Source organism: Anoplopoma fimbria, chromosome 16, assembly GCF_027596085.1.
Source record: "Anoplopoma fimbria isolate UVic2021 breed Golden Eagle Sablefish chromosome 16, Afim_UVic_2022, whole genome shotgun sequence".
Classification (NCBI taxonomy): domain Eukaryota; kingdom Metazoa; phylum Chordata; class Actinopteri; order Perciformes; family Anoplopomatidae; genus Anoplopoma; species Anoplopoma fimbria.
This window is the reverse complement of record NC_072464.1, coordinates 3405022-3431526: the sequence shown is the minus strand read 5'-3', so window position 1 is coordinate 3431526 and position 26505 is coordinate 3405022. Positions and strand designations below refer to the sequence as shown.

The 26505-nt window shown below is 40.5% G+C and overlaps 3 protein-coding genes and 2 non-coding genes across 5 annotated transcripts in view; 1 reads left to right on the top strand and 4 right to left on the bottom strand.

The window, feature by feature from the left end:
* The window catches only part of clasp1a (cytoplasmic linker associated protein 1a), an 83844-nt gene extending 79473 nt beyond the window's left edge, over positions 1-4371 (bottom strand). The window contains exons 1-2 of the mRNA XM_054615733.1: positions 4223-4371; positions 1193-1932 (exon numbers count right to left, since the gene is read on the bottom strand). Of these exons, the coding sequence (XP_054471708.1) occupies positions 1193-1390 (198 nt within the window). The 5' untranslated portion in view covers positions 1391-1932; positions 4223-4371. The remainder of the gene's footprint in view (positions 1-1192; positions 1933-4222) is intronic.
* A 1235-nt stretch (positions 4372-5606) lies between these two features.
* On the bottom strand, positions 5607-9802 carry nifk (nucleolar protein interacting with the FHA domain of MKI67). Its single transcript, XM_054615440.1, has 6 exons — positions 9559-9802; positions 8716-8844; positions 7780-7888; positions 7363-7574; positions 7013-7072; positions 5607-6416 (listed from the first exon to the last, which is right to left on the bottom strand). Exons 1-6 carry the CDS (start codon positions 9679-9681, stop codon positions 6222-6224), a joined length of 828 nt encoding a protein of 275 aa, XP_054471415.1. The 5' UTR covers positions 9682-9802; the 3' UTR covers positions 5607-6221.
* LOC129105151 (small nucleolar RNA ACA64) lies at positions 6836-6966 on the bottom strand. Its single transcript, XR_008531820.1, has one exon. It is a non-coding gene; the product is annotated as a small nucleolar RNA ACA64 (small nucleolar RNA).
* LOC129105150 (small nucleolar RNA ACA64) lies at positions 8451-8581 on the bottom strand. The gene has a single exon (XR_008531819.1). It is a non-coding gene; the product is annotated as a small nucleolar RNA ACA64 (small nucleolar RNA).
* Positions 9803-10537: 735 nt separating the features above from the next.
* si:dkey-219c10.4 (high affinity cGMP-specific 3',5'-cyclic phosphodiesterase 9A) lies at positions 10538-18522 on the top strand. Its single transcript, XM_054615739.1, has 14 exons — positions 10538-10670; positions 11473-11622; positions 11718-11769; positions 11982-12084; positions 12901-13043; positions 13146-13205; positions 14108-14285; positions 15287-15409; positions 16271-16363; positions 16506-16573; positions 16673-16775; positions 17723-17827; positions 18003-18149; positions 18328-18522. The coding sequence occupies exons 1-14, from the start codon at positions 10583-10585 to the stop codon at positions 18520-18522; spliced, it is 1608 nt and encodes a 535-aa protein (XP_054471714.1). The 5' UTR covers positions 10538-10582.
* The last annotated feature ends 7983 nt before the right edge of the window (positions 18523-26505 follow it).

Here is a 26505-nt window from a genome sequence, read left to right as displayed (position 1 = left end):
TGTAGGGCGTTGGGGGCAGGTCTGGTTCTGTTCATTCAGATATCACTGACATTTTTAAGCACCTATAACGCAAACGCAGCAAATCCCAACATAAAATCAGACATCTATAAAACAATGTGCTTCAACAGTTATGGCAGAGAAATCAACCTTTGGCTGGGCACTGAAAGAACAGCTGATGTTTCCACAATGCAGGGTAAGATTACATTTTTCCCCAGATCAAACTCCAAAATAAAGCACAATCGACCACAGAAGAAGAATGTGTGCCAGCTCTATGGTGAGGGGAAACAATAATGCTGTGTGCCTGGGCCTGCCTGAGAACATTTGGCTTTGCAGCCCAACAAACAAAACTGGAAATTCCTCCTTACAGCAAACTAGAAAAGGCTATTTATTGTCTGTACAATAAAATGGAAGTGCAGTCTAAACACAGAATAGAAACGGAGAATTCTGCAACAAGCTTACACTGGAGCATAGATTTTTTTGGTCTAAAGTATGGTCCATTTAGATTGTAATGTTGTAAAAGTTAATTGAAACATTTTGGTCGCCTAAAAATGTCTAATTCAGTGTTCGGTTGAATTTAGCTCCACCCCTTTGTACTACTTCGGTTTGCAAAAAAAAAACAAATGTCTACAGCCAAAAGGCATGATGGCAACAGAAAAAAATGCAGAAATTGAGGCTTTAAAACAGCATTCCACAAACCAATGGGAGATGCCACTACGTCCACTTCTTACATAGAGCCTAAGGCTGGAAGTGATGTATTGTAGCCACGGTTAAGGTTTAAGATGAGTGAGCAATGCACCGGACTGCATTAAAACAAATAGCCTTTTAATTGCTACACTGTCAGTCAGTAACTGGTCACAGTTGGTCGGCACTCACAGGGGAATGAGCCACAACAGACGCTTCCTAATAATCTGAACTCACCTAACAGGCTGTTGAACAAAACACTACCTCTTACATCGAGCCCATCCACAATAGCAGAACTTTTCAGTGGGTGGAAATTGAGGATGAAAAGTGCACACAGAGATGGCTGGGTGCAGTAATGTCCCTTTGTCTAAAAAGACAATTGGAATGGGGAATCAAAGAGCTTTTAGGTTTTAGTAAAAGCCTAAACCAGTGTGAGAGCAGGTGTGTGGAAACCTGCCCACAACTTGATCCTGTGATCCCTACAGTTTACCGCCTCGTCAGGGGAGTTTACCTTGAAGTTGCTGCAGTTGACCCAGGAGCTGGCGATGCCATCCACCATCTTGTCCAGTGCCGTCTGATCCTGCTCCAGGTCGTGGGACTTCTCCTTGTCCAAGATGTAATCAATGATCTCCTGCCCCACCTGCAGCCGGCGGCCCATATCCTTCTGTAGGACCTGGACCAGACAGCTCTCCATGCTGGGCTCCATCATCCTGGCCTCTGATAACAGACCCCTCTGGCTTCCTCAGTCTGCCTGGCTGAATGACTGACTGGCTGGCTGCTAGCAATCCCCCGCTGCTCAAACCAGCGAGAACGACAGCTAAACAAAAGGAGCCCCAGTTAATGGGTGTTTGTCTGGGTGACCCTGGAAAAGGGAGAAAAAAGAAAGGAGGCAAGCACACACAGTCTGCTTGTATTTTTAACCCCCCAGGACAGGCCTCGTCTTTGTGCCAAGTGCTAGCTAGCTAGCGAGATTTTGGCCGTGCCCTAGGGATGGATGGAGCAGGGCTTGGGGAATGGCGGCAATGCAGCATGTGTGTGTCTGGGCAGCAGCTGGGGAAAGTTTACTACTCCCTCCCACTTGGGTTGTTTTTTTTCCCCCTCTTCTTCTCTGAGAGGAGTCTGGGCCAAACCGCTACAGCAAGGGTAGAGGAGGTGGTTTTGGCGAGCAGCGAGCAGGGCGGCAAACGGAGTTGGATGGAGAGGGCTAGCTTAGAGCTCCATGTGTTGTCCCGGGATCTGCCCTGGAGAGCCCTAAAGGAGCAGAGAGGAAGGCAGACAGTAGCAGTACGTTCATTATCATATCTCTTCATTGTTGATTCCTGCTGGTACATTACAATGTATCACTCCTACATCTTTGAGTAAAACAAGAGATGGGTTTAATTAATAAAAAACGGACTCAGTATTATACAATATGTAGCCAAAAGTTAATTGCTTCTCGTCTGCAAAGAAAATCAAAATGCCCCGGCATTAAATGAATTCATCTAATAATAATAATCCATTATCTCAAAAAATTATGCCAGAAAGTAGGGCTGCAATGAAAACTGCCTTGCTCAAGAGTTTCCCCACCAGAGTATCTATGGTGATGTGTTCAGATCACTTGTTTTGTCAAACCAACATTTCAAAACCCAAAGATATTCAGTTCACAATAACATAAAACACAGAAAAGCAGCAAATCGTCATATTTAGAAAGCTGAAAGATAATGTTTTGCATATTTCCTTGAAAAGAGGCTTAAATCCGAGGCTTAAATAAAGGTGTAACGTTTGGGTGTCCAACTACTTTTGGCCATGGTGTAGGTAAGTCCCCAGTATTCTAGGGTAATCCAGAGTAGTGTTGAATAAGATAACGTGCCGAACCACATGCAGGCAGCCAGTGATGCTTAAAAACAGATCTACTTTCACAAATAGGTTTTAATCAAATCTTTTAGGAAAATCAACATTCCAAAACTCAATGACAGTTGAATCGAGGCTCTTCTCAGCTTGTCGTCCCCCCACTACCGTGGAAACACAGGGGCCAAGGGGTTGCGCTTCAGGAGCTACTCAAAATAAGACACAAGGACGTCACTCTGGTGTTTATTTGCTGGAGTTCCGAACTGCTCGATCATAGGCCGACTAAGCTTATTCCCTTCAAACAAAACCCAGGTTTTTGGTGTGACAAGAATTTCTAGCAGAAAAGACTGCTTAAACATCCTCCATCAGATACGGGCCTTGGTTCTGGGAGGGGAAACTCAAACCTGCATGTCTTGAAGCAGCTAGATGAGGGCCAGATTCAGAGGACGTATGTCTGTCTTGGTGCCATAATGTGTGAACCACTTCCTCCTTGTTTGATTATGTTATGTGTACGTGCACTCTTTATTCTAAAAAAAAAAAAAAAAAAAAAAAAAAAAAAGCCAGGGTAAGGTGAGTGTGTTGGGTTGGGTTTTTTCTCTCTTTTATGTGTACCATTTCTGTATTTCATATTAACAAAAGATACATATACAAATACTGCAAAAAGCATGCGGGATTAGAACAGCTGACCCAATATAACAGACTGTATGCATGTGTATAGGCATGCATCAACCTGTATGTATGCATTTACATTTAAGTGAGAGAGTGTGTGTGTGTGTGTGTAAAGTAAATGTTGAAGAAGCTGCACTTGACTCAGTGTAATAAATGTATGTAATATGGGCGGCTGTGGCGTAGTGGAGAGCAAGGTAGTTCTCCAATCAGAGGGTCGGTGGTTCGATACCCGGCTTCGGCAGTCGATGTGTCCTTGGGCAAGACACTTAACCCCAAGTTGCTCCTGAAGGCTTGCCATCGGTGTGGACTGGATGTTGCATGAATGTTAGTTAGAGTCTGATGGTGGCACCTTGCATGGTAGCCTGTCATCAGTGTGTGAATGGGTGAATGATATGTAATATACTACTGACTGTAAGTCGCTTTGGATAAAAGCGTCTGCTAAATGACTGTAATGTAATGTAATAATGTATGAAGTCTTTATTTATGAAGTTATTTGAGCTGTTACATTGAATCCATGACATGACAGTACGTATCATCATTTTAGGATTATATCATCAACATTCTCTTTGTTCCAGTCACACAGGACCTCCTCTCACCTTTGACAAGCCTTTCATCCTGGCAGCACAGATTTGCTCCCTGTCTATCTTGTCTCACACACCCCTATTGCTTTCTTTCTTTTTATTTTTTCATTTTACATCGTTAGCTGGGCTCCAGCTAGCAGACAGTCTGACCATCACTGCTAGCTATGCCAAACCAAGGAGGCGCCTCTGACAGCTAACGTTACAAACCACCGCTAACGTTCAACAAAAAGCTTTCCACGTAAATCACCCCGGAGGCCGTAAAACCTTACGTTTCTTTGTTTCTCTCTCAAACAGCTGTACCGGACGGGGTAGGTGTGTTTCGGGGATAAAAGCTAACGTTAGCCCCCCTAGCGAAGCCCTTCCTTTCAATGAAACGTCAGTCCACAGACAGGGCAGCACAAAGAGAAGCACAATGTGACAAGAGGACGAGGAGGTGTCCCCGCAGCTCCTATTCTCCTACTCACCATATCCTGCTTAAACCCCGCAGCCGGTTCGGACATTCAACTCGCGTTTTTCGGTATAAATGCACTGTCTTCGGCCTCAAACCTCCTCTGCCTTTCTCTTTCTCTCACTCACTCTCTCTCTCCACCCGGAATGCTGCCTGCAGGACAAGAATGGGATCGTCGTGCGCAGGCGCAGTCGACCCAGGGATGATGTTGGCACTTGGAAAACTGTCGCATGGCAATGCAAAAAAAACGAAAAAGAAAACCTGTCGGTGTGCATCGTGGAGGTGTGTAACTAGACGAAGAGCGACATCTAGTGGACACACGGTGCAATGGGAGAGCAGGAGAAATTTGGAAAAGATACCCTCTGCCCCACTAAAAAACACTGTTGACACAAACTACTTCATCCTTTCTAATGTTAAAAAAAAAAAATTGCATAATGACCCCAAGAACCACAAACATATCGTATTAGTTGTTGCACTTACTGTATTCGTATCAGTTCGCTGCACTTATTGAATTTGTATTTGTTTACTGCACTTATCCTATTCGTAGTAGTTTGTAGCACTTATTATATTCGTATTAGTCTGTTGCAATTATTGTTTTCATAGTAATCTGCCTCTGCACTATACTTTTGCTCTGGCTTATGCTTTGAGATGCTTATTTAAGAAAGGAGATGCACTTATGACTTCTGGTGACTAGTAGTTCTCTTGAATACCTATGTTGAATACACTTCCTGTAAGTCGCTTTGGATAAAAGCGTCTGCTAAATGACTGTAATGTAATGTAAAAACAGCCCACTGTGTCAGGGACTCCACAACACAATTATGCACAACAACCAGTTTATCTGACAATATTGTATTGCCGTCTTATTCGGTCTCTATTTTGTAAATCTGCCTACCAGTCAAACACTATTTATGTAAATTAATCAGATCATTTACAGGGTCTGGTGGTAAAGGTGACTTTTTATTACCTATTAATGTGAAGCCAATCTCATTCTATAAGGGTCAAACCTACAATAATTTAAATTTGCTCTTAGTAACACACCTTTGCACAACTCTACAACCCTTCTACACTTGACCCTTTCTTTACATACTCTAAATTTATCATAGTTTCTATTTTTAAAATGTCTTTTACTATTGCAGTTTAGGTCACACACCAATCAACAAGCAAAATTCCTTGTATGGCTATCGTACTTCGCAATAAACCGTATCCGAGGATGATGTGGTTGTGGAAATTTCATAACAATTGCAGAATTTGATATTTTGTCACTAATCAGCACACATCAGGATCACAGGTGTTACTAATAACATTAATGGTTCAGTTCCATTCACGTGCCCATGTGAGCCATGACAGCATGACAGTTAAAAGACAAAGAATATTAGAACCCAGAAACTGAAGCAGCCAAATTAACTTAATTTGTTTTACTGAGACATACATTTCCTACAGTGACGTCAATACATCTTCTGATTAAAAATAAATGAAAAAAATAAAAAATACTTAGCTTTGCCTCTGTGTGAATGAAATTGCCTTTCTGTTAGCTTGTTCTTCTTAAAAAATATATATATATACCCCAATAACAAATGGACCCTAGAGTACATTATCACATCATTTATTTTTAATGAACATAGTTTATATAGTACAAATTTAATCACGCTTTTAGACAAGTGGGCATGACGGGAAAAAAATGCCTGTTTTGCATCAACACTACGGCCCTGTGTGGCAGAGGAAGCGGCCCGCTCCAAGACTCAAATGAACATTTGTCAAAGAAGTCCAGTCTAAACTGGCCCATTACTCAGGCTCACTGTGATGGTTTTGCAAGGTCCACTCAATGGTACTCACTACTGTAGTACCCACAGTTATGGTGGAAACTTTCATAGGGGCGTCTTCCTCAAACGTGATGGGATTTCCACACACTGAAAGACTCACTGGGGTTTGTGAACACAGTTCAAAGATGAGCCTGATGTGTGTAACTGTACTGTGACAGCCACAGAACCAAGTCAATGATAAAACAGAGGGGACTTTCACTCTGCGTCCGCTTCAGCCGGTTCCTCGCTCTCCGAGCCATCGTCCTCTCCGTCTTCCTCCTCCTCTGAGGAGCACTCTTCATCTTTCTCTATAGGCGGCATCTTAATGATAATTTCATCATCTGCGTCGTCATCGACAACCGTGGACTTCCTCCTCTCCAGGACGGAGGGGGTACAGACTGGTGTGGCGTCCTGAAATTGGAAGAGGGAAGCTCATTAGCCACACATGCTCATTCTGGTACAAGACGATTTGTTGAAACATTTTTTCTCCATTGGTGAAAGGGTTAGTATACAAAACAGGGGCAGTCACATAACACAAAAAGTAATAGACTGACAAAGGAAATAAGACAAAACAAGACAGACAAAACAATATGAAAAATAATAACTATAAATGCAAATTACTTTCTACAAATATGCAAACCAGTCGTTTCTATAATAGACCACACGTGTTTGTGTATGAATGTGTGATATTTGGAACGGATAGAGAGAGGGAAGCCTGAGTAAATACAATTAATAACAAATAGTAATGCAATAATATAACTACTAAGAATGTAATAATGAGAAGCATGCAATAATAAAACATATTTTCTGCTTTGATTTGAGTTCATACAGTGTGTTGGTACATGGGTTTTATCACGAAGCCACCAGGAGACGCACGCAATAAGCTTAATGCACCACAGTGCTATAGGCCCAATTATCTGACCCCAGATCACTGGTTCATCTGGGGTCATTTTCAGTTTGGGCCAAAAGCTACATATGATATTATATTACATAAGCTTTGGCCTTACATCGCTACATGTAGATGCATCCATGGAATCAGAGGACTTCTTCTGGGGCACCTGGGCAGCCTGGAAAAGCAAACAGAGCACTAAAGGTTATAATGATGTCAACTGAGCAAAGTTTAGATACTAGTAGAAATGCTCTACAATGTTAAACGCCTATAAAACCCAAGGGTGCCAATTATCACGACTCACATGACATTTACTTTATTCTTAATGTTAAGTTTCCAAGGACCGATATCGAGAGTGTATTTTTAAAGGTTGACTGACATTCTAGGGATGAATCTTTTGTTTCTAGCTCCCGATAAACAGACAGCAGCTGCCGTGTCAAGTTGCCATCCCGGTCTCAAAGCACTTACAAATCCAGGGAAGTCGTAGTCGATGCCGTGGGCTGCCAGTCTCTTGCGGAGCTTGGCTTCTTTCCGCAGAAGCTTGTCCTTCATCTTGGTCACCTCCTCCTCAGTGTGGGTCTTGTTGTAGCGGGCCACAGCAGGAAATGAGGGCTTTTTGAATTCCCTCTGGGAGCCGACGAACAGCTTTTCGTGCACATTCTCTGGTGCAACAATGTGACCTGGGAAACAGTAAGAGGCAACATTGGGCTGATGATCTTGTAGCTATTTACATCATCAGTGAGTAAAAATCATTGTCCATCTTTACTGCAAGCATTTTCTATTCATTTATTATTGGTTCTATCATGGCACTGACGGGATCTACAGGATCCTATCTTTTCTGATTGAATGTCTGGTAATCGTGCTGGTAACGTGAGCCATACTCACATTTGATCAGTCTCTCTCCCATGAGGTAATTGTTCATGGTCTCTGCAACAATTTTGGCTACTTCATCACAGTCAAACTCTACAAATGCATAGCCTTTGCTTCCACCTGTCTGAGACAAACACAGGCAGAAATAAAGGTGAATATCACATAGTATCAATCACACATCTGCATTTGAATAAGGTGGGTCTGGGTGACAATTCAATATGATAGTTTAGCATCTTCAATGGAATCAGTTACGACTAAATCTTATTAAGACGAATAAAGTGAATTGATAATGAAAAGCACAAATCTGAATTGATAGGAAATCAGCTCCTGGGAAAACTCCAGAGTATTTAAATTAATCTATTGTCTTAATCTGATCACTCTGTATTTGTGAGCATGAACGTAAACAACGTATAGCTGGAAATATGTATTTTCACTAAAGTTCTTAATTAAATGAGAAAATAATCAGTATTGTTTTTATTTGTGAAGTATGTCATTCACATAGGATTATACAAAAATAGGCTTCTATTGAATTACCAGAAAACATGCTATATAATGATATGTATCATTTTCGAGACATTAAATGACCTATATCTAATAGAAGACATTGGCCATACTGCCGGCCCTAGATTAAAGCCAATCTGACCTCTGTTTTAATGGAATGCATTTATAGTGCAGAATACTTGAGCTTTTGTTGGCACATGGGTTTTATCGCTCTGCCAATGGGTGAGCAGGTGATAAGCTTAAACGCGCCACAATACTTTAGGCTCAGATATCTGACCTCAGACCACTGTTCCATCTGAGGTCATTTTCAGTCTGAGCCAAACCTCGGCAGGATGTCCAGTCCAACCGAGAACTGCACTCTCTAAAACGTGAACACATTTCACTCTGCTGGAAAGAGGAAGAGTTACATCAGTCCAACAGGTTTGTGTATTTAGTCATCATTCCTGCTACCTTTTTACTCCTGGACAGCCGTAGCCTCAGGACTTTCCCAAACTGTTCGAAGTAGGATTTGAGCTGAGGTTCAAAAAGGCCGTGTGGTAGGTGACCCACATAGACCACTCCAGGGGCTAAATGCCCCCCCTGGGGGAAAAAGAAAAAAAAAATACATAAATTAATTAATTCAAAAAATACAATAAACAAGAGGAAAAAGTTACATAAACTAACACTTGTGTAATAAAAAAGCAATAATTGGTTATGTATTTTACATGTGCACAGATAAAGCCTTTTCAGTGCATGCCTTTTTTTGGACATGTCACACGTGTAGTTAATCAAATGAATGATGGCTGAGTTCCATTAAACTGCTTCAGGTTCCTGGAGCATGTTCACTGTCCCTCACATGGTCATGGCTTACTGGGGCCACTTCACTCCAACAGAGCATCGTTAGTGTCATTAGTCACACCTGTGCTTGCTCTAATGTCTTGAGTGAAAAGGGCCCAACCATGCCTCGGCCTTTACCAAAAGTTTATAACCATTTCGAATGAAATGACTGTGAAACTAAACATTACAGGTTTAATTAACAGCTCCCTGAAGGACCGGACTGTGGCTTAATAATGACGCTACCGTTCTAAAAAAGAAAAAAAGAAAACGTGGTCACCATTATCTGTAAGAGCAATTACTTCAATATGTCGACCTGAAATGTCTAATTAGGTCACAAAATCTAAAGGGTGACGAAATACTGTGTACCACCGGTTAACTTAGGACGTAGGAAGACTGTGTTGGTTAAATAAAGAGATATCCCCCCTCGTGTTGAGTGAGCCATGTTTCCCTCAGGGCCACTGTTCCCTCTTCACTTACCTTGCTAGATTTGTTCTTCTTCGCCTCCTGCACCTTCTTCTTGAACTCGGACTCTTGTTTGGGGTTCAGAGCGAGGAGCTCTTTGGCCGGCTTAGGAGCCGTCCCTGCCTTACTTTCAGTCATTTTTCGATGAATTAAAGATACGAAGACATAGATTGTGGAGTAAAAACAACGGCGTCACTCGACTGTCTGCGCACCACGCTGGTCTCTTCATCCGGTCGCCCATGCGGTGACGACAGAAGAAGTTCGGAGGGAAGGTACGGCTGTTAGCTACAGTGGTGCTCTCGTCGCAGCGCCGCCTACCGGCAGGGAGGATTAACTGTACCTTTACAGTAGCACTCATCCATATCTGCCACCTGAAACAAAACACTACATATACATATATATTATTATTCTTATGTGTTTTCCTATTACTTTTATCTCCTGATTATTCATAATATTAAATACCCAATTTATTTATTTGTTTTATAGTTATTTTATTCAGTTCTTATTACAATTACTTATTACAACTTACAATCACAATTATGAGGTGTTTCATCAATAGATAATGAGACACATTAAATGTTCTTGACTTAATATGTCACAATTATTATAAACCACCATGAATTAAAAACACACAACTATAATGTCATATCATTAGATAATAATTTATAATTGGGATTTGTTTGGAACACTCACTAATGAGACTCATTTGTGAGGTGTTTTTTTTTTTTTTTGCTTTTTGTAAATGGTGGAAATGGGCTTCCATTAAAATATATATATATATAACAAATACAAGAATTTACACATACACAGAGGGGGGGAAACTGTAGGTTGCTTTGAATGAATTAGCCTATACTTCTAATGTGTGTTTTGGAGAAGTGCTACAGTACAAAAGAAGGAAAGGAGAAGGGGGAGCACCGGAGGAGGTGGCGAGAATAAAAACAAGGGGGAGGAGTGTTTTCCAGTAAAACAATGAGGGAGACAGACTTCAGATCCAGATCAGCACTGCAAACAGCAAGATCGGTGGCTCTGAATTCATGACATGGCAACGAAAATCATCTTCTTCACCGTGAATGGGAGACCAGAGCAGGCTGAGTTCCCTGTGGATTGCCCTGCCCAGGATGTCAAAGGTAGGAGCTTAAAGTTCACTTATCTGTATTAGAAAGGCATTTTAAGGTATGTCAAATATAGTGGGTTTTTTTATGTAATAAAAAGAGTGCATTTGGTATTTTTACCAATATTTTTCACTTATTTGATGTGAATATAGATATATGTAAATTTAAGATGCATTCACAGATATAGTGACAGACAAATATTCTAACAGCTTTTTTTGTAAACCAAACAAGAAAACATCTTGATAAGTGCCCATGGATCAAAAGCACAGTCAGTGATTAGACAAGCAGGTCAAACAAGTGTATAAATGTTAAGGAGGTTAACTGAGCGTTGGACAGCCGTACAGCTGCCACTGACAGCTTCTCATCTGTCACATAGGTGAGGGCTTTGTCCAGCACTGGTTTCACATGTTCTTTCTGTATGCTTTGTTTCATGAGGCGGGGAGGGCAGAGGGAACCTTATTGAAGATCTCACATATATTGTCAATTAAACGGTTGTTTGTTAATTTTTTAAAGCTTGTGTTGATTGGATTATTGCTAATCTAGCTGTAAAGTCTGCATGCCTCTGTGGTAGTGTGATACAAAAGTAGTAACAATGTCTTGAAGAAAATCAATGAATAAAATATTTAGTTACAACTCATAAAACTTTTTTGAAGGGTTCCTAAAGAGGTATTATTAAGATTGACAAGTAAATTATAACTCAAGGACCACTTAATAGCTTTTTCCAGTGCTTTCCGGGCTTTCCTGAGCAGTTGAGGAAACCTGTGAAGTCATTATTCATGGCATAGTGTGAACTGAAAGGTGAGTTGTTCTTTTACAGATCTGTTCCGCTCTGCAGCTGAGGCAGGACCCCATGACATCCTGAAGCTGTACAACCCCAAAGGCAACATCATCAACATCTCCACGGGTCTGGAGCCCAACAGCCCAAACTCCTGCTACAAGCTTGAGGTGGTGGCCGCCGACTGCAACAGTGAGCCGTTAGGTATCTTTCACTTTGCACCATGGGAATCGCAGTGCTTGGGCTCATTTAAAACTGCTGATAGACTCCCTCTCTTGTCATTTCAGGTGCGGAGCTTGCCGGTGCACTCGGATTTGACCTCTCCTCTATGGAGAAAAGGTAGGCATTGAGAAATAAGAGAAACAGGACATACTTAGATATATTCCTGAGGTAAATATGATGCATATTTTACATGAAAGGTGAAAAGACCAGTTGACTTTGGACAAGAAGGCCAGATGAACAACACAAGACTTTCAGACTTTGAACACTGCAGACCAAAGATATAGATGAATATGTGAGGACCTGACACCTCACTGGTTGTGTGATCTCAGACTGCAGGGCCTGGAGAAGAAAATCCTGTTTGAGGCCGGCGAGACTCCTGCAGTTGTGTACGAGATGAAGAAACAGGTGGATTCATTCCGGGAGAAACTAGAGGTACGGTACTCAGTGGCTTTAAAGCTACTCTGAAAATTTGGGGGAAAGTACATGGAGCCTATGAATATAATAATACAAAGATATAGTCATCTGCATAGGGAGTTTTTCAATCCTCATCAGAAAACAAAACGTTCCTAACTCGAGCCAACAGTCAGCCCAACCGTGACGTCGGCCATTGATTTGTGGACTACGATCTTGTCCGTCGCCGTCTTGTTTTTTTGCAGCCAGAAGTGACACGAGAGGGTTGAACTAAAACATTAATAGCCGCCTGAAATGTTACAATTAACATTCATGAACGGAAAACACACTGTTAAAGTTTTAAAGTTTAAGACGAAAACGTGAAAAACTCTCAGACTAGGCAACGTTGTGGTAGCGACCTGTCAATCAAAAGGTAACCCTGCCCTAAAGCATTCCCTGCTTTATGAATTCCCTGCATGAACTCATGTTTACAATGTTTACTGAGGGAATAAATCAAGAGAGAAGTAGAGTCATTTTCTCATAGACTTCTATACAAGCAGACTTCTTTTTTGCAGGCGCCCCCTGCTGGCCAGTAGAAATATTTTTTTCATTATTGAAAAGATGTGTACATGTCAATATTTTTGTATAACCCGTGTATAAAAGGATTTTGTTGTAATGTTAAAAAGGGTTGCTCGTAGTGATGGCAGAGAGAATTATCACCTGCAGTCTCAATTCCCATTTTTTAACATCTTTGGCTCATTGTTTTTGTTTTCTGGGACACAAACTCTACTCTGAAGGGTCAATCTGGGGATTTAATGTGTGCCACCCCTGACTCGATTTACCCCCGTCCTCTTTCAGAGTGTGGAGCACCTGAGCTGGCTGGGATTGTTTAAAGACCTGTCCGAGGGAACGCACAAGCCCTCACCCTTCTACCACAAGAGAACCCTGCATAAAACCAGGAAGGAGTGCGAGCATGTACGGGAGAAGTTTCTACAAATGAGGCACGTTCACATGCAAAACTCACTGAAAACTACCACTGCCCTCTATATATTATATGTTCAAATATCTAGTAACCATTAATGCTTATGTTGTCAACACTGCAGCTCCTTGGAGGTGTCAGAGGAAGTGAGGCAGTACTTAAAGACCCCAACCTTTGATAACTGGTAAGTATGAATCTAGAGATGAATAGGGTCACTTGCAGCATCATTTTCATCTCCACGATGTTCTGGGTGTGATCAGGAACAAACCACCAGTGCACCTGTTTCCTCAGTGTAGAGACAGTGAGGCAGACGTTCGGCTAATGACCGTCGTGCCATACAGGCACCTCTGATGCACTTCTGAGGATTGGAGACGTCACCCTGTACCTCTGATGGACACTCATCTCAATATGAATAGGCCTGCAGAGGGCCCACAAATCAAAAGGGTCTTTGTGAAAGGCTTGATTAACAAACCATGTTTGAAGTGGGCTTCATGGGGAGGAAGCGCATGCTGCATTCAGCGAGGCTTGCTCATCGTTTCATTTGTCCAAAAAAGCTTTTAATGCAAACCCATAATGGCGGCGGTGGATGGATAAGCGGCCATGCACAGGCTACAGAATGAGAACTGAAGCTTGGGTCGCACCTGATCAAGATTCCTTTGTAACCCTGAAAAATATGCTTCTCGTTGCTCCCTGCTATGTGGGCATAGAGATATTATGAAGGATGAGGCTGGCCTCATTCTACATTTCTGGTTGTCAACAGATCCATTAAAAACTGTATATCAATATTTAATGACTGCTCAGCACCAAGCCATTCTGCTTAAGACCCTCATCTTTAAAAAAATATTCCACAATATATAATTACATTTTTATAAAGGCTCAGCAACTGTAGCTTTTACCTTCATTGGAAAAGAGTTTTTTTGGGACAATTTCCTAAAACAGCTGGGCACTGTAGTTTTTAACAAATTCTCTAATAAAACAGCAACTCAGGGCTGGGTTTTTAATTTGGATAATTTTTCAAAATCTTGCTGGTTTCTCAATATTACCAACCCTGGCTTCCCATTGTGTATTTTGTGTGTGTCTGTGCAGGCAGTGGGAGGACGCAGAGATCATGGTGCTCCTGCAGGTCATGTACACAGATTTAGATTTTATAGCGGCATTCAACATTGAGCCAGAAGTACTGCAACAGTTCCTGTTTGAGGTCTACCGAAGATACAACAACATCCCTTTCCACAACTTCAAGCACTGCTTTTGTGTCACCCAGATGGTGAGTGTGTGTGTGTGTGTGTGTGTGTGTGTGTGTGTGTGTGTGTGTGTGTGTGTGTTTCTGTGTGTGTGTGGATGCCCAATTCTCTCTGTAATCATGTTATAGTGCAATTATGCCATCACCTTGATTGCTAATTAGTGAAGGACATCTGGCCGTCAGAGTGGAGAGGTGACTCAGCTCAGCGGACAATCGCTAATCTCAAAACACCCATTAAAGAGGTTACATGTTGAATTATATTCTTTAGCATTTCTTAACAAATAGCTAATGCATAAAGGATTTTATAAACCTGCATTAAAAACTCAGATAAACCCCTAAAAGCAAAGATATCTGCCCTTCTCCAGATGGCTTAAGGCAATGTTTGTAAAGTAAAAATCTGTGCATTTAACAAGCTGAAGAGCCTGAAGAGCCAACTCAGGAGTTGGTGGAGACCAAAGCAGGAGCTAAAAGGAGAGTGCCTATTAGACACTGAACAGAACTTAAAATGCATTTTAATGTACTTCCATAACTGCTGGATGATTGATATAATGACTATGTATATAATTAAAAATGATTTGCACCACCATAAGCTCTACTGATAATTTTAACCTCTTTCAGCACATTTTTTGATTTTTTTTAGGAGTGCAAATGTAGTGATTGATTTGCTAGCAGGCAGCTGTTATCAGCATTAAAAAAAAAACTTCTGATAAGCCATCTACACTCTACTGCTCAGCAGCAAACAGCAGTCAGACAAAGTTAGCAACTAGCTGGAGCATTTAGCAGCTAAAGAGAAAGATATTTCCTTCAGGAATATAAAAGAGAGTGAATATTGGACTTGCATTCATCATTTTGTTTGTTATGTCATTGATGTGTTTGGAGCTTGTTCCACTGCCCCCAAGTGGATAAGAAAAAATCAAGTAAGACAGAAACCATTTAATAGAGTGGGACGCAGCCTTCTTTTTCCACAGTAACTACAGGACAATATCTCCCGTTTCCATTCTGTACTATTATTGATCTCTGAGCAGATGTACGGTTTGATCTGGCTGACTGACCTGAAGAGTAAGATGGACAGCGTGGACCTGCTGATCATGCTAACCTCTGCCGTCTGCCACGACCTCGACCACACAGGATACAACAACGCCTATCAGGTTTATAAAAATCCCCTCTTTTGTTGCCGAAAGCGTGAATTTGATAGTAATAAAACCGTCATTCAGAAAGATACACACTTGACTTGTACAACTCTGCTGAAGCCTCATATTAACTTAAGCTGAACTTTAGCAAACCTTTTTTCGTAAAACGAAGACTGTGGATTTTGAGCCACCTCTTAAGGCCTTTTTATTTTTGGTATCCGTTTTTTTTTTCTATTTATCTGTCATCCGATAAAAATCATTACCCACAGAACACTGCAACCGATGCATTTTATTATTATATTCATCACAGAATTTTGCTTTACAAGACAAAACTGAATTAATTACTTCATAATGGATGGTGAGAGATCCGTTTAGCTGCCTGGAGCACATTCACTACTCTTTCGCACATCCTTGACTTTTTGATTTTTACCTTTCGTCCCTGATTCAAAGCTGTTCTGCGATCACCTGCCACAATCTCTATTTCAATTCTGCATCTCTATATTCTTTACTTTGTTTGTTGTAAAGTGCTTTGTGCTTGGAGACGTCAATCAGCTCATCAGATGCGGCTTTGGCTGATGACATCTGCATGTACGGTGGCTCTGAGTGGTCAAACAACTCCCTAAAGGCTTTTGACGGATGCGAAAAAATGCAGAAAATCAAACTTTAATGAGGACGAAAGTTTTGGAGTTGATATTTAAACTTTACTGACACAACTTTATTTTAAACATGCTGCATTTTCGGACAATAAATACAGATTTGGTTTGCAAAGGCCTTTACATAGCAATGCTTTAAGAAGGGATCTTTTTACAGCTGGTATGGACCAATACAAACAGAACAGTTTTTGGCATTAACTCTAAACTAAGTCTGACCATCTTTCAGATTAATGCTCGGACTGAACTTGCCCTCCGATACAACGACATCTCTCCACTGGAGAACCACCACTGTGCTGTGGCTTTTGAGATACTAGAGAAGGTAAGGAGGACAACCGGCTGTTTGTTCAAAACTCTCTGTCCAAGCTGCCATCACATACTTTTCAGTATGTACCATTACCATAACATGGAGCCTGTCCACTCTGCAGTCAGCGACTATGAACAGAGGGTTTTCTGTTTTGTAGACAGAGAGCAACATCTTCAGAAACTTGTCCATGGATCAATACAAACGGATAAGAGAAGGGATCATCAAGTGAGATCATCTTTCTGTTTCTCTTAGCATGCACATTTTCAAATGTTATGATAGCACAACAGCATGGCGTATGGTTTTCATTCTACATCGTCATTGCAGATGCATTCTGGCCACTGACATGACAAGGCACAATGAGATTCTCATCAAGTTCAAGTCCATCCTGCCAGCTTTTGACTTCACCAACAAGGAGCACCGAGATGTGGTAAGAGGAGAGCAAACAGTAGAAATATATAAATTGATTGAAAAAAATATATATACAGCGGGTAAAATAAGTATTAAACACGTCACCATTTCTCTCAGTAAATATATTTGTAAAGGTGCTATTGACATGGGGGAAGACAGGGAAAAGTATTGAAATATGCTTCAAATTTATTTAATACTTGGTACAGAAGCCTTGTTGGTAATGACAGCTTCAAGTGTACCTGTCACACATTCATGTTATCAAATCATACTAAATGACAATAAGATAGCACAAATATTAAGTAAAACTATTTGAGACTAATACTAGAAAAAAACAGTTGAAATATTAAAAGGAGAAACCAATAAAATAAATAAGAGATTGACATATTACATAGTCAATAAATTTATTCTAATAAAAGTTCATTTTGATATGCCCAAATGTATGTATGTATATATATATGCCGAAATATATGTTCCCATAAACTATGGTGTTTTTGGGGTGATGTGCATATATGGTGTGTATTATGGCATCCAAAGAGTAATATATATATATATATTTCACATTTATAACATCCATTAAAGATATCAACACTTTGAGGTTCTCTTAGCTCCTCATGCTGATGTGTGGTAAAATCTAAAAACCACCTCACAAACCTGAGGGCCATCCCTGTTCAGACATTTAAAGTTAAATACAACATGTCAGACATATGCAGATAGGAAAGAATTGCAATAGTTTGGCCTTAACGTCAAAGCATGCATTAACGACCACACATTTCAACCCTTTTAACGATTTTGCCGACATTAGGACGTATAAATTACAAACTATAAAACAAAAAACTTTTCTTGCTTTCAGTGGAGCTCAGGTCGCTTTGAGGCCCCATCATATGATAGTAGCTCTTTTTTCTCTGCGTTTCACTTCAAACTCATGTGTAGCTGCCTACTCTCTGATTCCTACTGTTGTGTGTGCAGCTGATGATGATTCTGATCAAAGTGAGTGACATATCCAATGAGGCGCGGCCCATGGAGGTGGCTGAGCCCTGGTTGGACTGTCTTCTACAGGAATTCTATAACCAGGTAACTGAGTGCTCTTGTAACGAAAGACTGTGACAACACCCGAATATGCCCACAGCAATGGAGGATCTCTACACATACATTTACTTTTGAGGCCAGATTCAGAGGCAGCAAAGCTAAAGGAAATAAAAGCAACAGAAGCAACCCCCTGCTACATGTATCTTCTATCTGCCCTCAGAGTGATAAGGAGAAGTTAGAGGGTCTTCCGGTCACCCCCTTCATGGACCGGGACAAAGTGACCAAGCCTTCATCTCAAACAGGCTTCATCAGATTTGTCCTTTTGCCTCTCTTCATCGAACTGGCCAACCTCTTCCCCTGCTTGGAGGTAATTTATTTGAAAAGAGATTCACTCACTAATATCCAGCGTATGTACTAACCGTTTGATTGTGACAAATTACTCTAGGAAATGTAGGGAATCCCTTACTTAATGAGAAGTGGACATGGTTGAGGGAAAGTTTGCTCACTAAGGGTGCAATTTGATCAATCCCTCATTCATTTTGTAGCAACACATCATCGACCCGGTACGGAAGGCTCTGGATTACTACACAGAGATGGAGAAAGCACTGGAGAGGGAGAAACAGATCCGGGCTCAGAGTGAGAATGCAGCCAAGAGCAAGGAGACAATGGTGGGCACGCAGAGCCCAGCTGACAGCCACACAGAGGCTGAACCTGAAGCCTCAAAGCCAGAACCACAGTGAACTATGTGAAGGGCACATGTAAGAACTGCACAGGGCATCTATCTGAAGACGCTATGACTTAACACTGATTTAAATGTATTTCATCAATCTGATTTGTACTTTTACTTGTTTACTTACTGGGCTAAGCACAATCACTGTATGTTGTTCTGATCTGTTTGTGTTGTAGTTTTGGTGTATGCAGTATTAAATGGAATGTGATGAGGTGGAAAATTAATTTTACTTGATGAGCTCCATACTAATTCTATAACAGTAATATATATTTTTTTAAGTATTTTTAAAGTACAGTGCAACAAATTTTCTTTAATTTAGAAAAAAATATTTAAGCTAGATTTGAGCGCGCTCATTTTTTTAACAAGCTAATATCATATATTGTTGTAGTGTTAATTGTTCTATTAGTGACTGATTTTTTTGGGAGGAAAGTTATGGTACTAAGTAGAGAGAGAGAAATTAGAGTAGAAGGTAAGGTAAAAGCAGGGGCACTTTTTCAGTCTCTGGCTTAACATCCTCATTCTCTGCATTAATAACCGACACCAAAAGGAGACGTGATAGATCTGCTTCCTTACCAGTCTTCACTGGAGTCAATTGAGACAGTGCGAGACGCCTCTTTAGAAAGCACAGTGGGTTCATTTAGGGTCTTTTGGAACTTTATGTCTCTAGTTGACGTCCTCATCCTTCATATTATCAACCAACAAAGGGGGGGACAGAATTCAGGTTTATGTCTTTTCTGGAGCTGATGGAGGAGGTAGGAGCTGCTCTTCAAGAAATGGAGAGCCAGGTTTTAAGTCACTGCTCTCTGACACAAGATCATCATCCATATCCACCTGGAACTTTTTTCCCTTTTATTTTTTGTAATGACCACTCCTTGGAGGGTGTGTCCATTTCCACGCAGATCCCCTATCTCAGATGAGTGCATATTTGTCTTGCTCCAGACGTTTCCCTCCGCTGGCTGAGATGTGCTTGTAAGGGATGGAGTTGAGGGAGTATTTATATAACAATGCCCTACTTCAGAGGGTCAGAGATCAGGTCTTCGGGACATGGAAATCCTTCCAAACCCTGTTCGGTGTCCATCCGATAGTCTTCCTCTGTGTCTGGTGTTGTCTCACCTCGGTGCTCCACAAACACTTGCCGGAGGTTAAAGAACTTTCTCAACTGCCGCTCCAACTTTTGTTAAGCGTGACAAGTCGCTGACGCTTTATCTTCCTCGTCACCTTCTTTAAACGTAGAGCGCTCCTCAGCCTTCCACCTGGAAATGGGCTACATCAGCTCATCAAGTGTTTTTGAGATGAGCATGCTGGCAATTTCAGAGGTTACTGAGATGTTAGTCTATGTAGATGAGACCGTCTCATCGCTTTCCGTGCTTGAGGGTATGGAGATTGAGTTTGATAATAGCTACATATTGTTCACTGATAACTAAAACATTGCCAAACCAAACCTACACGTTATTGTTAATTAAATTTATAACTGACTCAAATATTTTATCTTGATCTGAGGATTCTGGTTGATCATTCATTCTAAGCCAAGCAGCAAGAAGTTGCTTTATGATAAGACACTTTTTTGGAATCCCTTCACAGCAAGAAGTGATGCTCATGTCTTTTCTGTCCACAGCGCCAACTTCTGCTCCAGACTCTGAATATCTAAAAGAGCTAAAGCTCGTCTGACCAAACCAAAACATGGCCCATTATGACCTGTAAATTCAATCTACAGACAGGACAGAGGAATTACATTGTAATTCACAAGATGTTACTGTAATATTTCCCAATAAATTATATTATTACTACATGAGTGATATTTCACAATAAGTACAGTATTCAGGCTTTAACTGTGAAATGAATGCAAGATGTGGCTTGAATTCACTGGAATAGGGGATTTTCCTACATTCTTCCATGAGCATCATCTGGAGCTCTCATCCCGACCTGATCCTGACTAAGTTACGGTAAGTTAAGTTATGTTGAAATATCAACTATTTTCAACAATGACCGAATGTTGCTTTTGCTGTGATAGTGCAGGTTATTTAATCATATGAACCACATAACGTTAGTTGTAGGTCCTGCTGTCATTTGTAGGTCCTGCTGTCATTTGTAGGTCCTGCTGTCATTTGTGTGTTTTCCCAGTTAGACCAAGCTGCACCCATCTTTGATTTGCAAATACATTTGTAACATAGTCAAAAGACTTACAAAGATTTGTAGTTCTTAGTTTTTGTTATTAAGAATTTCCAGAACCTTCCAGCAGTACGGACAACACTTCAGGGTGGTGAAGGCTAACAACCATGGCTGTCCTATATAGAGCCTAAAGATTCGGATATAACTAATGTGTGTGTATTGTTCGTTAGTTTTTCCATCATACAAAGTCTATGACATAATTCTAATTGCTCTACATCAACATTTTACAGAGGCAGTTAAAGCTGAAAAATTTTTTTAAATGTAAATGAACACTCAAAAGCAAAAAATCCTTCAGCCACTGTATATTTCTTTGCAACAGAATACAAACGTCAAACAAAGCCCTCAGCATCCAGATAAAATTCAGAATAAGGCGGAAAGAAAGACAAATTCAATCTCCATGCCCTCCACTAAGGAAAGCAAGAAGATGGTTTTCTCTACATCGCGGACACCTCGGTTATCTCTGAATTACCAGCATGCTCGTCTGAAATACACTTGATCGGGTTTCTGGTAATATTGACTAGCTGATGTAGTCCATCTCAAGGTGGAACACTGAGGAGCGAGGAAAATAAATCTTCAGCGGTTTGTCACGTCAACCAAAAGAAGGAGCGGCAGTTAAGACGGTTAACTGTCTGTGTCTTGCGGAGCGCTGAGGAGAGACACCGCAAGACACAGAGGAAGATGGATTCAACTTCAGGACAAGACGACAATGTTGCACCTTCACCTGTCAATCCACAGAAGTCTAGTGAGATATCTGCATGCTTAGTCATCTATAAGAAGTTCAAGTTTATATTCAAGTGCTACTTCATGTTTTTTGGATCTGCTAAACTGACACCATTTAGCAGATTTCATATGGCTCCCTCTGGGGCAACAGAAGGCTTTAAACTCAAAAGGGTTCTTTCTCTGGGGAGCAGGAACGTGCCAAGAATGCACAGACAAATAAATAAATGAATAAAACAGAATCAATTAATGCAGATGCTTCCGGAGAGGGCAGAAGGAGCATAATTGTTTGAGGAGTCTGAAAGAAGGTATGAATCAGATGCTATAACGTTCGTGATCACCCAATCCAGAATAATGATTTTTTAAAATTAGCAAATTAATGAACATGTATTATTATATAAAACTTTATTGATCGCTTTGTAATATTCACAAGCTACCTGGCTGTATACAAGTCATTTAAAATTAGCTCAACCTGGATATAATTCATATTAATTATTATGAAATGGGTCATTCTGCATAATGAGTATTTTTTATTTTGGTACTTTTAATTATGCTTTGATACCAGAGTAATACTTTTACTACAGTTTAAGAACTGAGCGCTTTTAACTTTGGTACTTAAAAGTATATATTGATGCTTGTACTTATTAATGCAGGACTTTTCCATGAGTTTTTCTACACTGTGTTTACAATGGTTTTAAAAACAAAAACAAAAAAAAGAGTGTATTTTGTCTTAATATACCTGTGTTTAAACATCCTCCGTTTAAACGCCTGTCTCCCCAAAAAGCACAGTCTGCTCTGATTGGCTTGCGAGAAAAAAAAAATGTGTCGCTTTTGCAAATGTAGTTCTCAAGCTGTGCAACCCAGACTGGGTTGTCTTATTTCCCAGTATGTTGGTAAGGCACTCCAGATACCCAAATGTATATGCACGAGGATTGATAAAGGGAGTTTTTCATGATAGGTCCCCTTTAGGTGAAAGATCTGAATATTTCTGCTTCCACTATCCGTAGGAATATCATAACTGTAATCACCTGGAAGTTGCTGCTGGTGAGCAGCTATTTTAATGGACAATAAAATTCCCATCCAACCTTTGATGATGTCTTATTATTTCCCTCTAAACAATATAATGATGTTAATTTAAAATGTAAATGCGGTGCCCTTTTGTCTTTTGGCAGTTTAGATGTAAAGCCTAGCCCGTAGGCACATCATACATCAAACTATACAGGCAAAGAGCAGCAGCTTTCCTCAACTCTGAACACTACCACAAGTAATGATATCACCCCTCTGGAACGGACCCGCACCAGAGTTTGACACAGTCAAGTCATGTAACTTCATGTTGAACTTCAATCCCATGGCACTGGTGTTTAAGGGAAGTGTCCTGTTTCCCCTGCCCCTTACAAGAACTGGAAAACAAACTGTGCATATGCTTTGTTTTTCTACAAGTGAGCAATTATTTCCAAGATATGAATGGGTTTAAGCTATTTCAGTGGAAGCAGTATAATATTGCTGAACCTGTTTTTACATATGCAATGCAAAGTCAATGGTGGAATTTCAGTCAGTTTGTACAGAAGGGGGCTTGGGTCCATTGACTTTGCATTGGTGTGCAACTAACTAGATGGAGCCAGTATGAGGAACGGCATGGATTGTGCTGAGAGAAGAACTCAATGGATCAACAATATCATACAGCATCCGCCCTATAAATAGGAGTTAGGAGGAACAGATATTATTATTGCAGAAGAATGTCACGTCCCAGAAATACTCAAGTATTACCTCACCAAGAGATTAAAAAGCGGAATATTAAATGTCCAGGTAGGTATGGAAATACCACAGGGAAGACTCAAGGCATGCCTGTAAACAGATCAGATGATACTTTTCACAATATGATTGAATGCATATATGAATTTTCACCGCATTCATTTTGAGCTTTACAACGTAGGGTGGAAATTGCCCCCTTCACCACCACAGAACTGCTACACAATGGCTGCAAAGATCGGGAGGATAAAAAGTACACATAAAAAAAATCAGGAACAATATTAAACATATCTTTCGGTGCAATGCTGAATTCATAAATGACACAATTTAAAGTCACCATACTTTCTGTTGAAGAGGTCTTTGTGGTGGGGGCTGACCTTTGTGTCCTTTTCTCTTATAGGAAATCAAACATTACACCTTGCGGTAAAGATTACATCGTCATTCTGTAATTTTCTCAGTTCAAAGTTGTTTACCTGTTAAGCATAACATTACCTTTGGCTTTGCCAAGCCATTTTGGATGACCATGGTGGGTGCACATCATTAGTTGTGCCCTGGTTTGTGCATCATGAAACATATTAAGCATCAGCACCTATTGACACACAAATGACGAAGTGAGAAACTATTACTGAAACAGGTCTTCCTTCATCTTTTTGGCCTCTCAAAGCACCTTTACTGTAACACCAAGAATATACAAGCTTCAACATCCTAGCTGCGAGTGCCTTGACCGAAGCCTCATACTGCTACTGCATGTTATAGGGAAGGAAAGGTTTTGGTGGCAAGCTTTTATTTCTTCCTTAATCTACCAAAACAAAGCTCTTGGAGCTGGCTGTGTGCCAAAATGGATCAGACTTCGCAGACAGAGGACAGCACATAAAGGATGCAGCGCAAAGGAGCACTGTGCTTCTGATTCTGATTGGTTCACCACTGAGGTTGTGGCTGTACCTGTATGGACAAAAAAACCCGATTTAATATTGGATTACAAAGTTGCAGCTGTAATTGCATTAATTTAAAAAACAATCTACACATTTGTGAATATTTTTTCAATTGACTTCAAATTCAGCTCAAATGTGTGTTATATCTTATATAAGTAAAATTTTAACATAAGGGTTTAGATGTTTGTTCTACAAGGTCTCACATTGTATTCTACAAATTCTCACATCAAGTCTACAATCTCTAGTGTTTTGCAAAAATATCTACCTTCATATGGTTGGTGTGCACCTCTGATTGTTTGTAACTAGGCGCCTGCTGCATGTGTGCACAGTGCTTTCAGAAATGACTGCTACCAATATGTAACTGATAAAAGCACTGTTGACAATCAAGAGGAAGGCAGCCAATTCATTTTTAGATGCTTTAAAAAAACAGGAGGTCATAAAAATCTACATTTGAGTAAATCTTTTCCAGCCAAATCTAATTGTTTACAGCTTGTATAAAGGCAATAAAGTAGTCCATGAATATGAGATATGAGTTTATAGTTAATTGCAATCCGTCCTCGACATTGAGGAGGTTGGTTTCCGGCATTTTACTGATAACACTTGTCTTCACAAATTATTTAGTTGGTACACCCTCTGGCGTTTTGGAAAAGAAAGCAAAGAATAGCACGTTGAGCATAGTTTGTGCTTGTTTGTAGCTTGCGTCTCGTCTGTGGAGTCTCTTACCACGTTTTAAATAAATCTTTTAGTCCACCAAGTGGGACATCTACTGTGGTCCGAGATAAAGAGCAAAGAGATCTTGCCGACCTTGTTACACCGGCTGAGGTTTGGTTGGAGGTGAAGGTGTTTTGACAGGCTGAGGTTAAGACAGAGAATTGAACAGCTGCTGGGCGTCTGCTGGTTGGGTCAGCGACTGAGCGCTGAGTGGAGCCTTAACCTCCGCCTTGGCAGCAATAGCTGAGATAATTAAGAAACATCCATCTGTTGTTATTGAGACTGACTCTACAATCTTATAATTATGATAAGAAAATACACTTCATTCTTGGAAGTCATTTTAAGGCACTTGCTACTGAAATGATGCAGGCCCTGTCACATAGACGTTAAGTTCATTAGGTTTATTCCTCGTAAAAATATAGCAGTAGAGTAGCTCTACAAAACAGCATTAAAAAGGATCTCCTCGGTACTTGTTTAGAGAGTCAAAGCTGCAGACAGGGGTGTGCTGGAGAGGGCTGGGGAGGGCGCCTCCATTCACCACCTCTCCAATCAACACTGCCTTCTTTGCCAGGATGACCTCTGACTTCTTCTGGGACAGAGGCAGCTCTGGCTCCTGATACGCTTTGCGACTGAGCTCGACCACACTGTGAACAAATATGTATAAAGGAGGTTATGTTTATGGTCCTGTTTGACTGTCTCTTAGCAGCAGGGTATCTTTAAAAAACTTGAATATGTTTTATTGAAACTACAGAGAGCGCCACTAGCACCATCATGTGGGCTTCTATAAATATATTTACATATTTGCTCATAACGACTTACCTCTGAGGTTTATACATTTTTTTCAAAACATAATCATCAAATTTAAGCGCTCAAACTTCTATCAGACCACTAGTAGACTCTCACCCATCGGTGACACTGAGGCCATACTGCTGGATGAAGTCAGTTGCCTCTTCAGTGTTTCGGAACATTAACATTCGAGCTATGTCCTGCACTGGAAACGCAGTCGATCGTGAACCAACTGTGTGGGATATAGTCAAGACCTCCAAGCCCTTAGCTCTGACCTGTATGCACAAACAACACACGCACCGTGGTACCAATACGCATAAAATACCATTTTAGATATAATAAAGCAGTCCTGTGTTACACGAAACATTGTTCAACCCTTCTCTGAATCTATTTATTTATTCGTAAATCTTCTATATGATTGGTATAGTTTTGATACATGAAAACAGGAAAGGGGCACAGTTATTGCCTGGATTTGCCTAATGCACTTAATGAACAAAGAATAAGTACTCACATATTTGTTAATCATATCCCCATAAACATAGAGCACATCTGAATAAGTGAAAACCCTTTAGACAAGTTCAAGGTTTTCTTAGGCTCGTTCATTAAGGGAAGACACTACAGCCCGAACTGGTAGATTTCAGATTTTGGGCTGTTTTATTTCAAACTAATGGACAGAAAACACACAAAATACACATTACGGTGTTTATTTTACTACTTTGTCTATTTGTTTCTGTAGATTTCTCCTAAAGTAACAAAAGGTTACCATTAGATAATGCCGTATTTGCATATTAAAACATAACATTTCAGAAACCTTGTATAATATAATGGTCTTAATGTCAGTAATCAACTGGGGAAGTTTCATGGTGATATCTATGAGTGATTCATTTTTTACCCTTTTCTCCTGTAGTGTCTTCAAAATGTATAACATT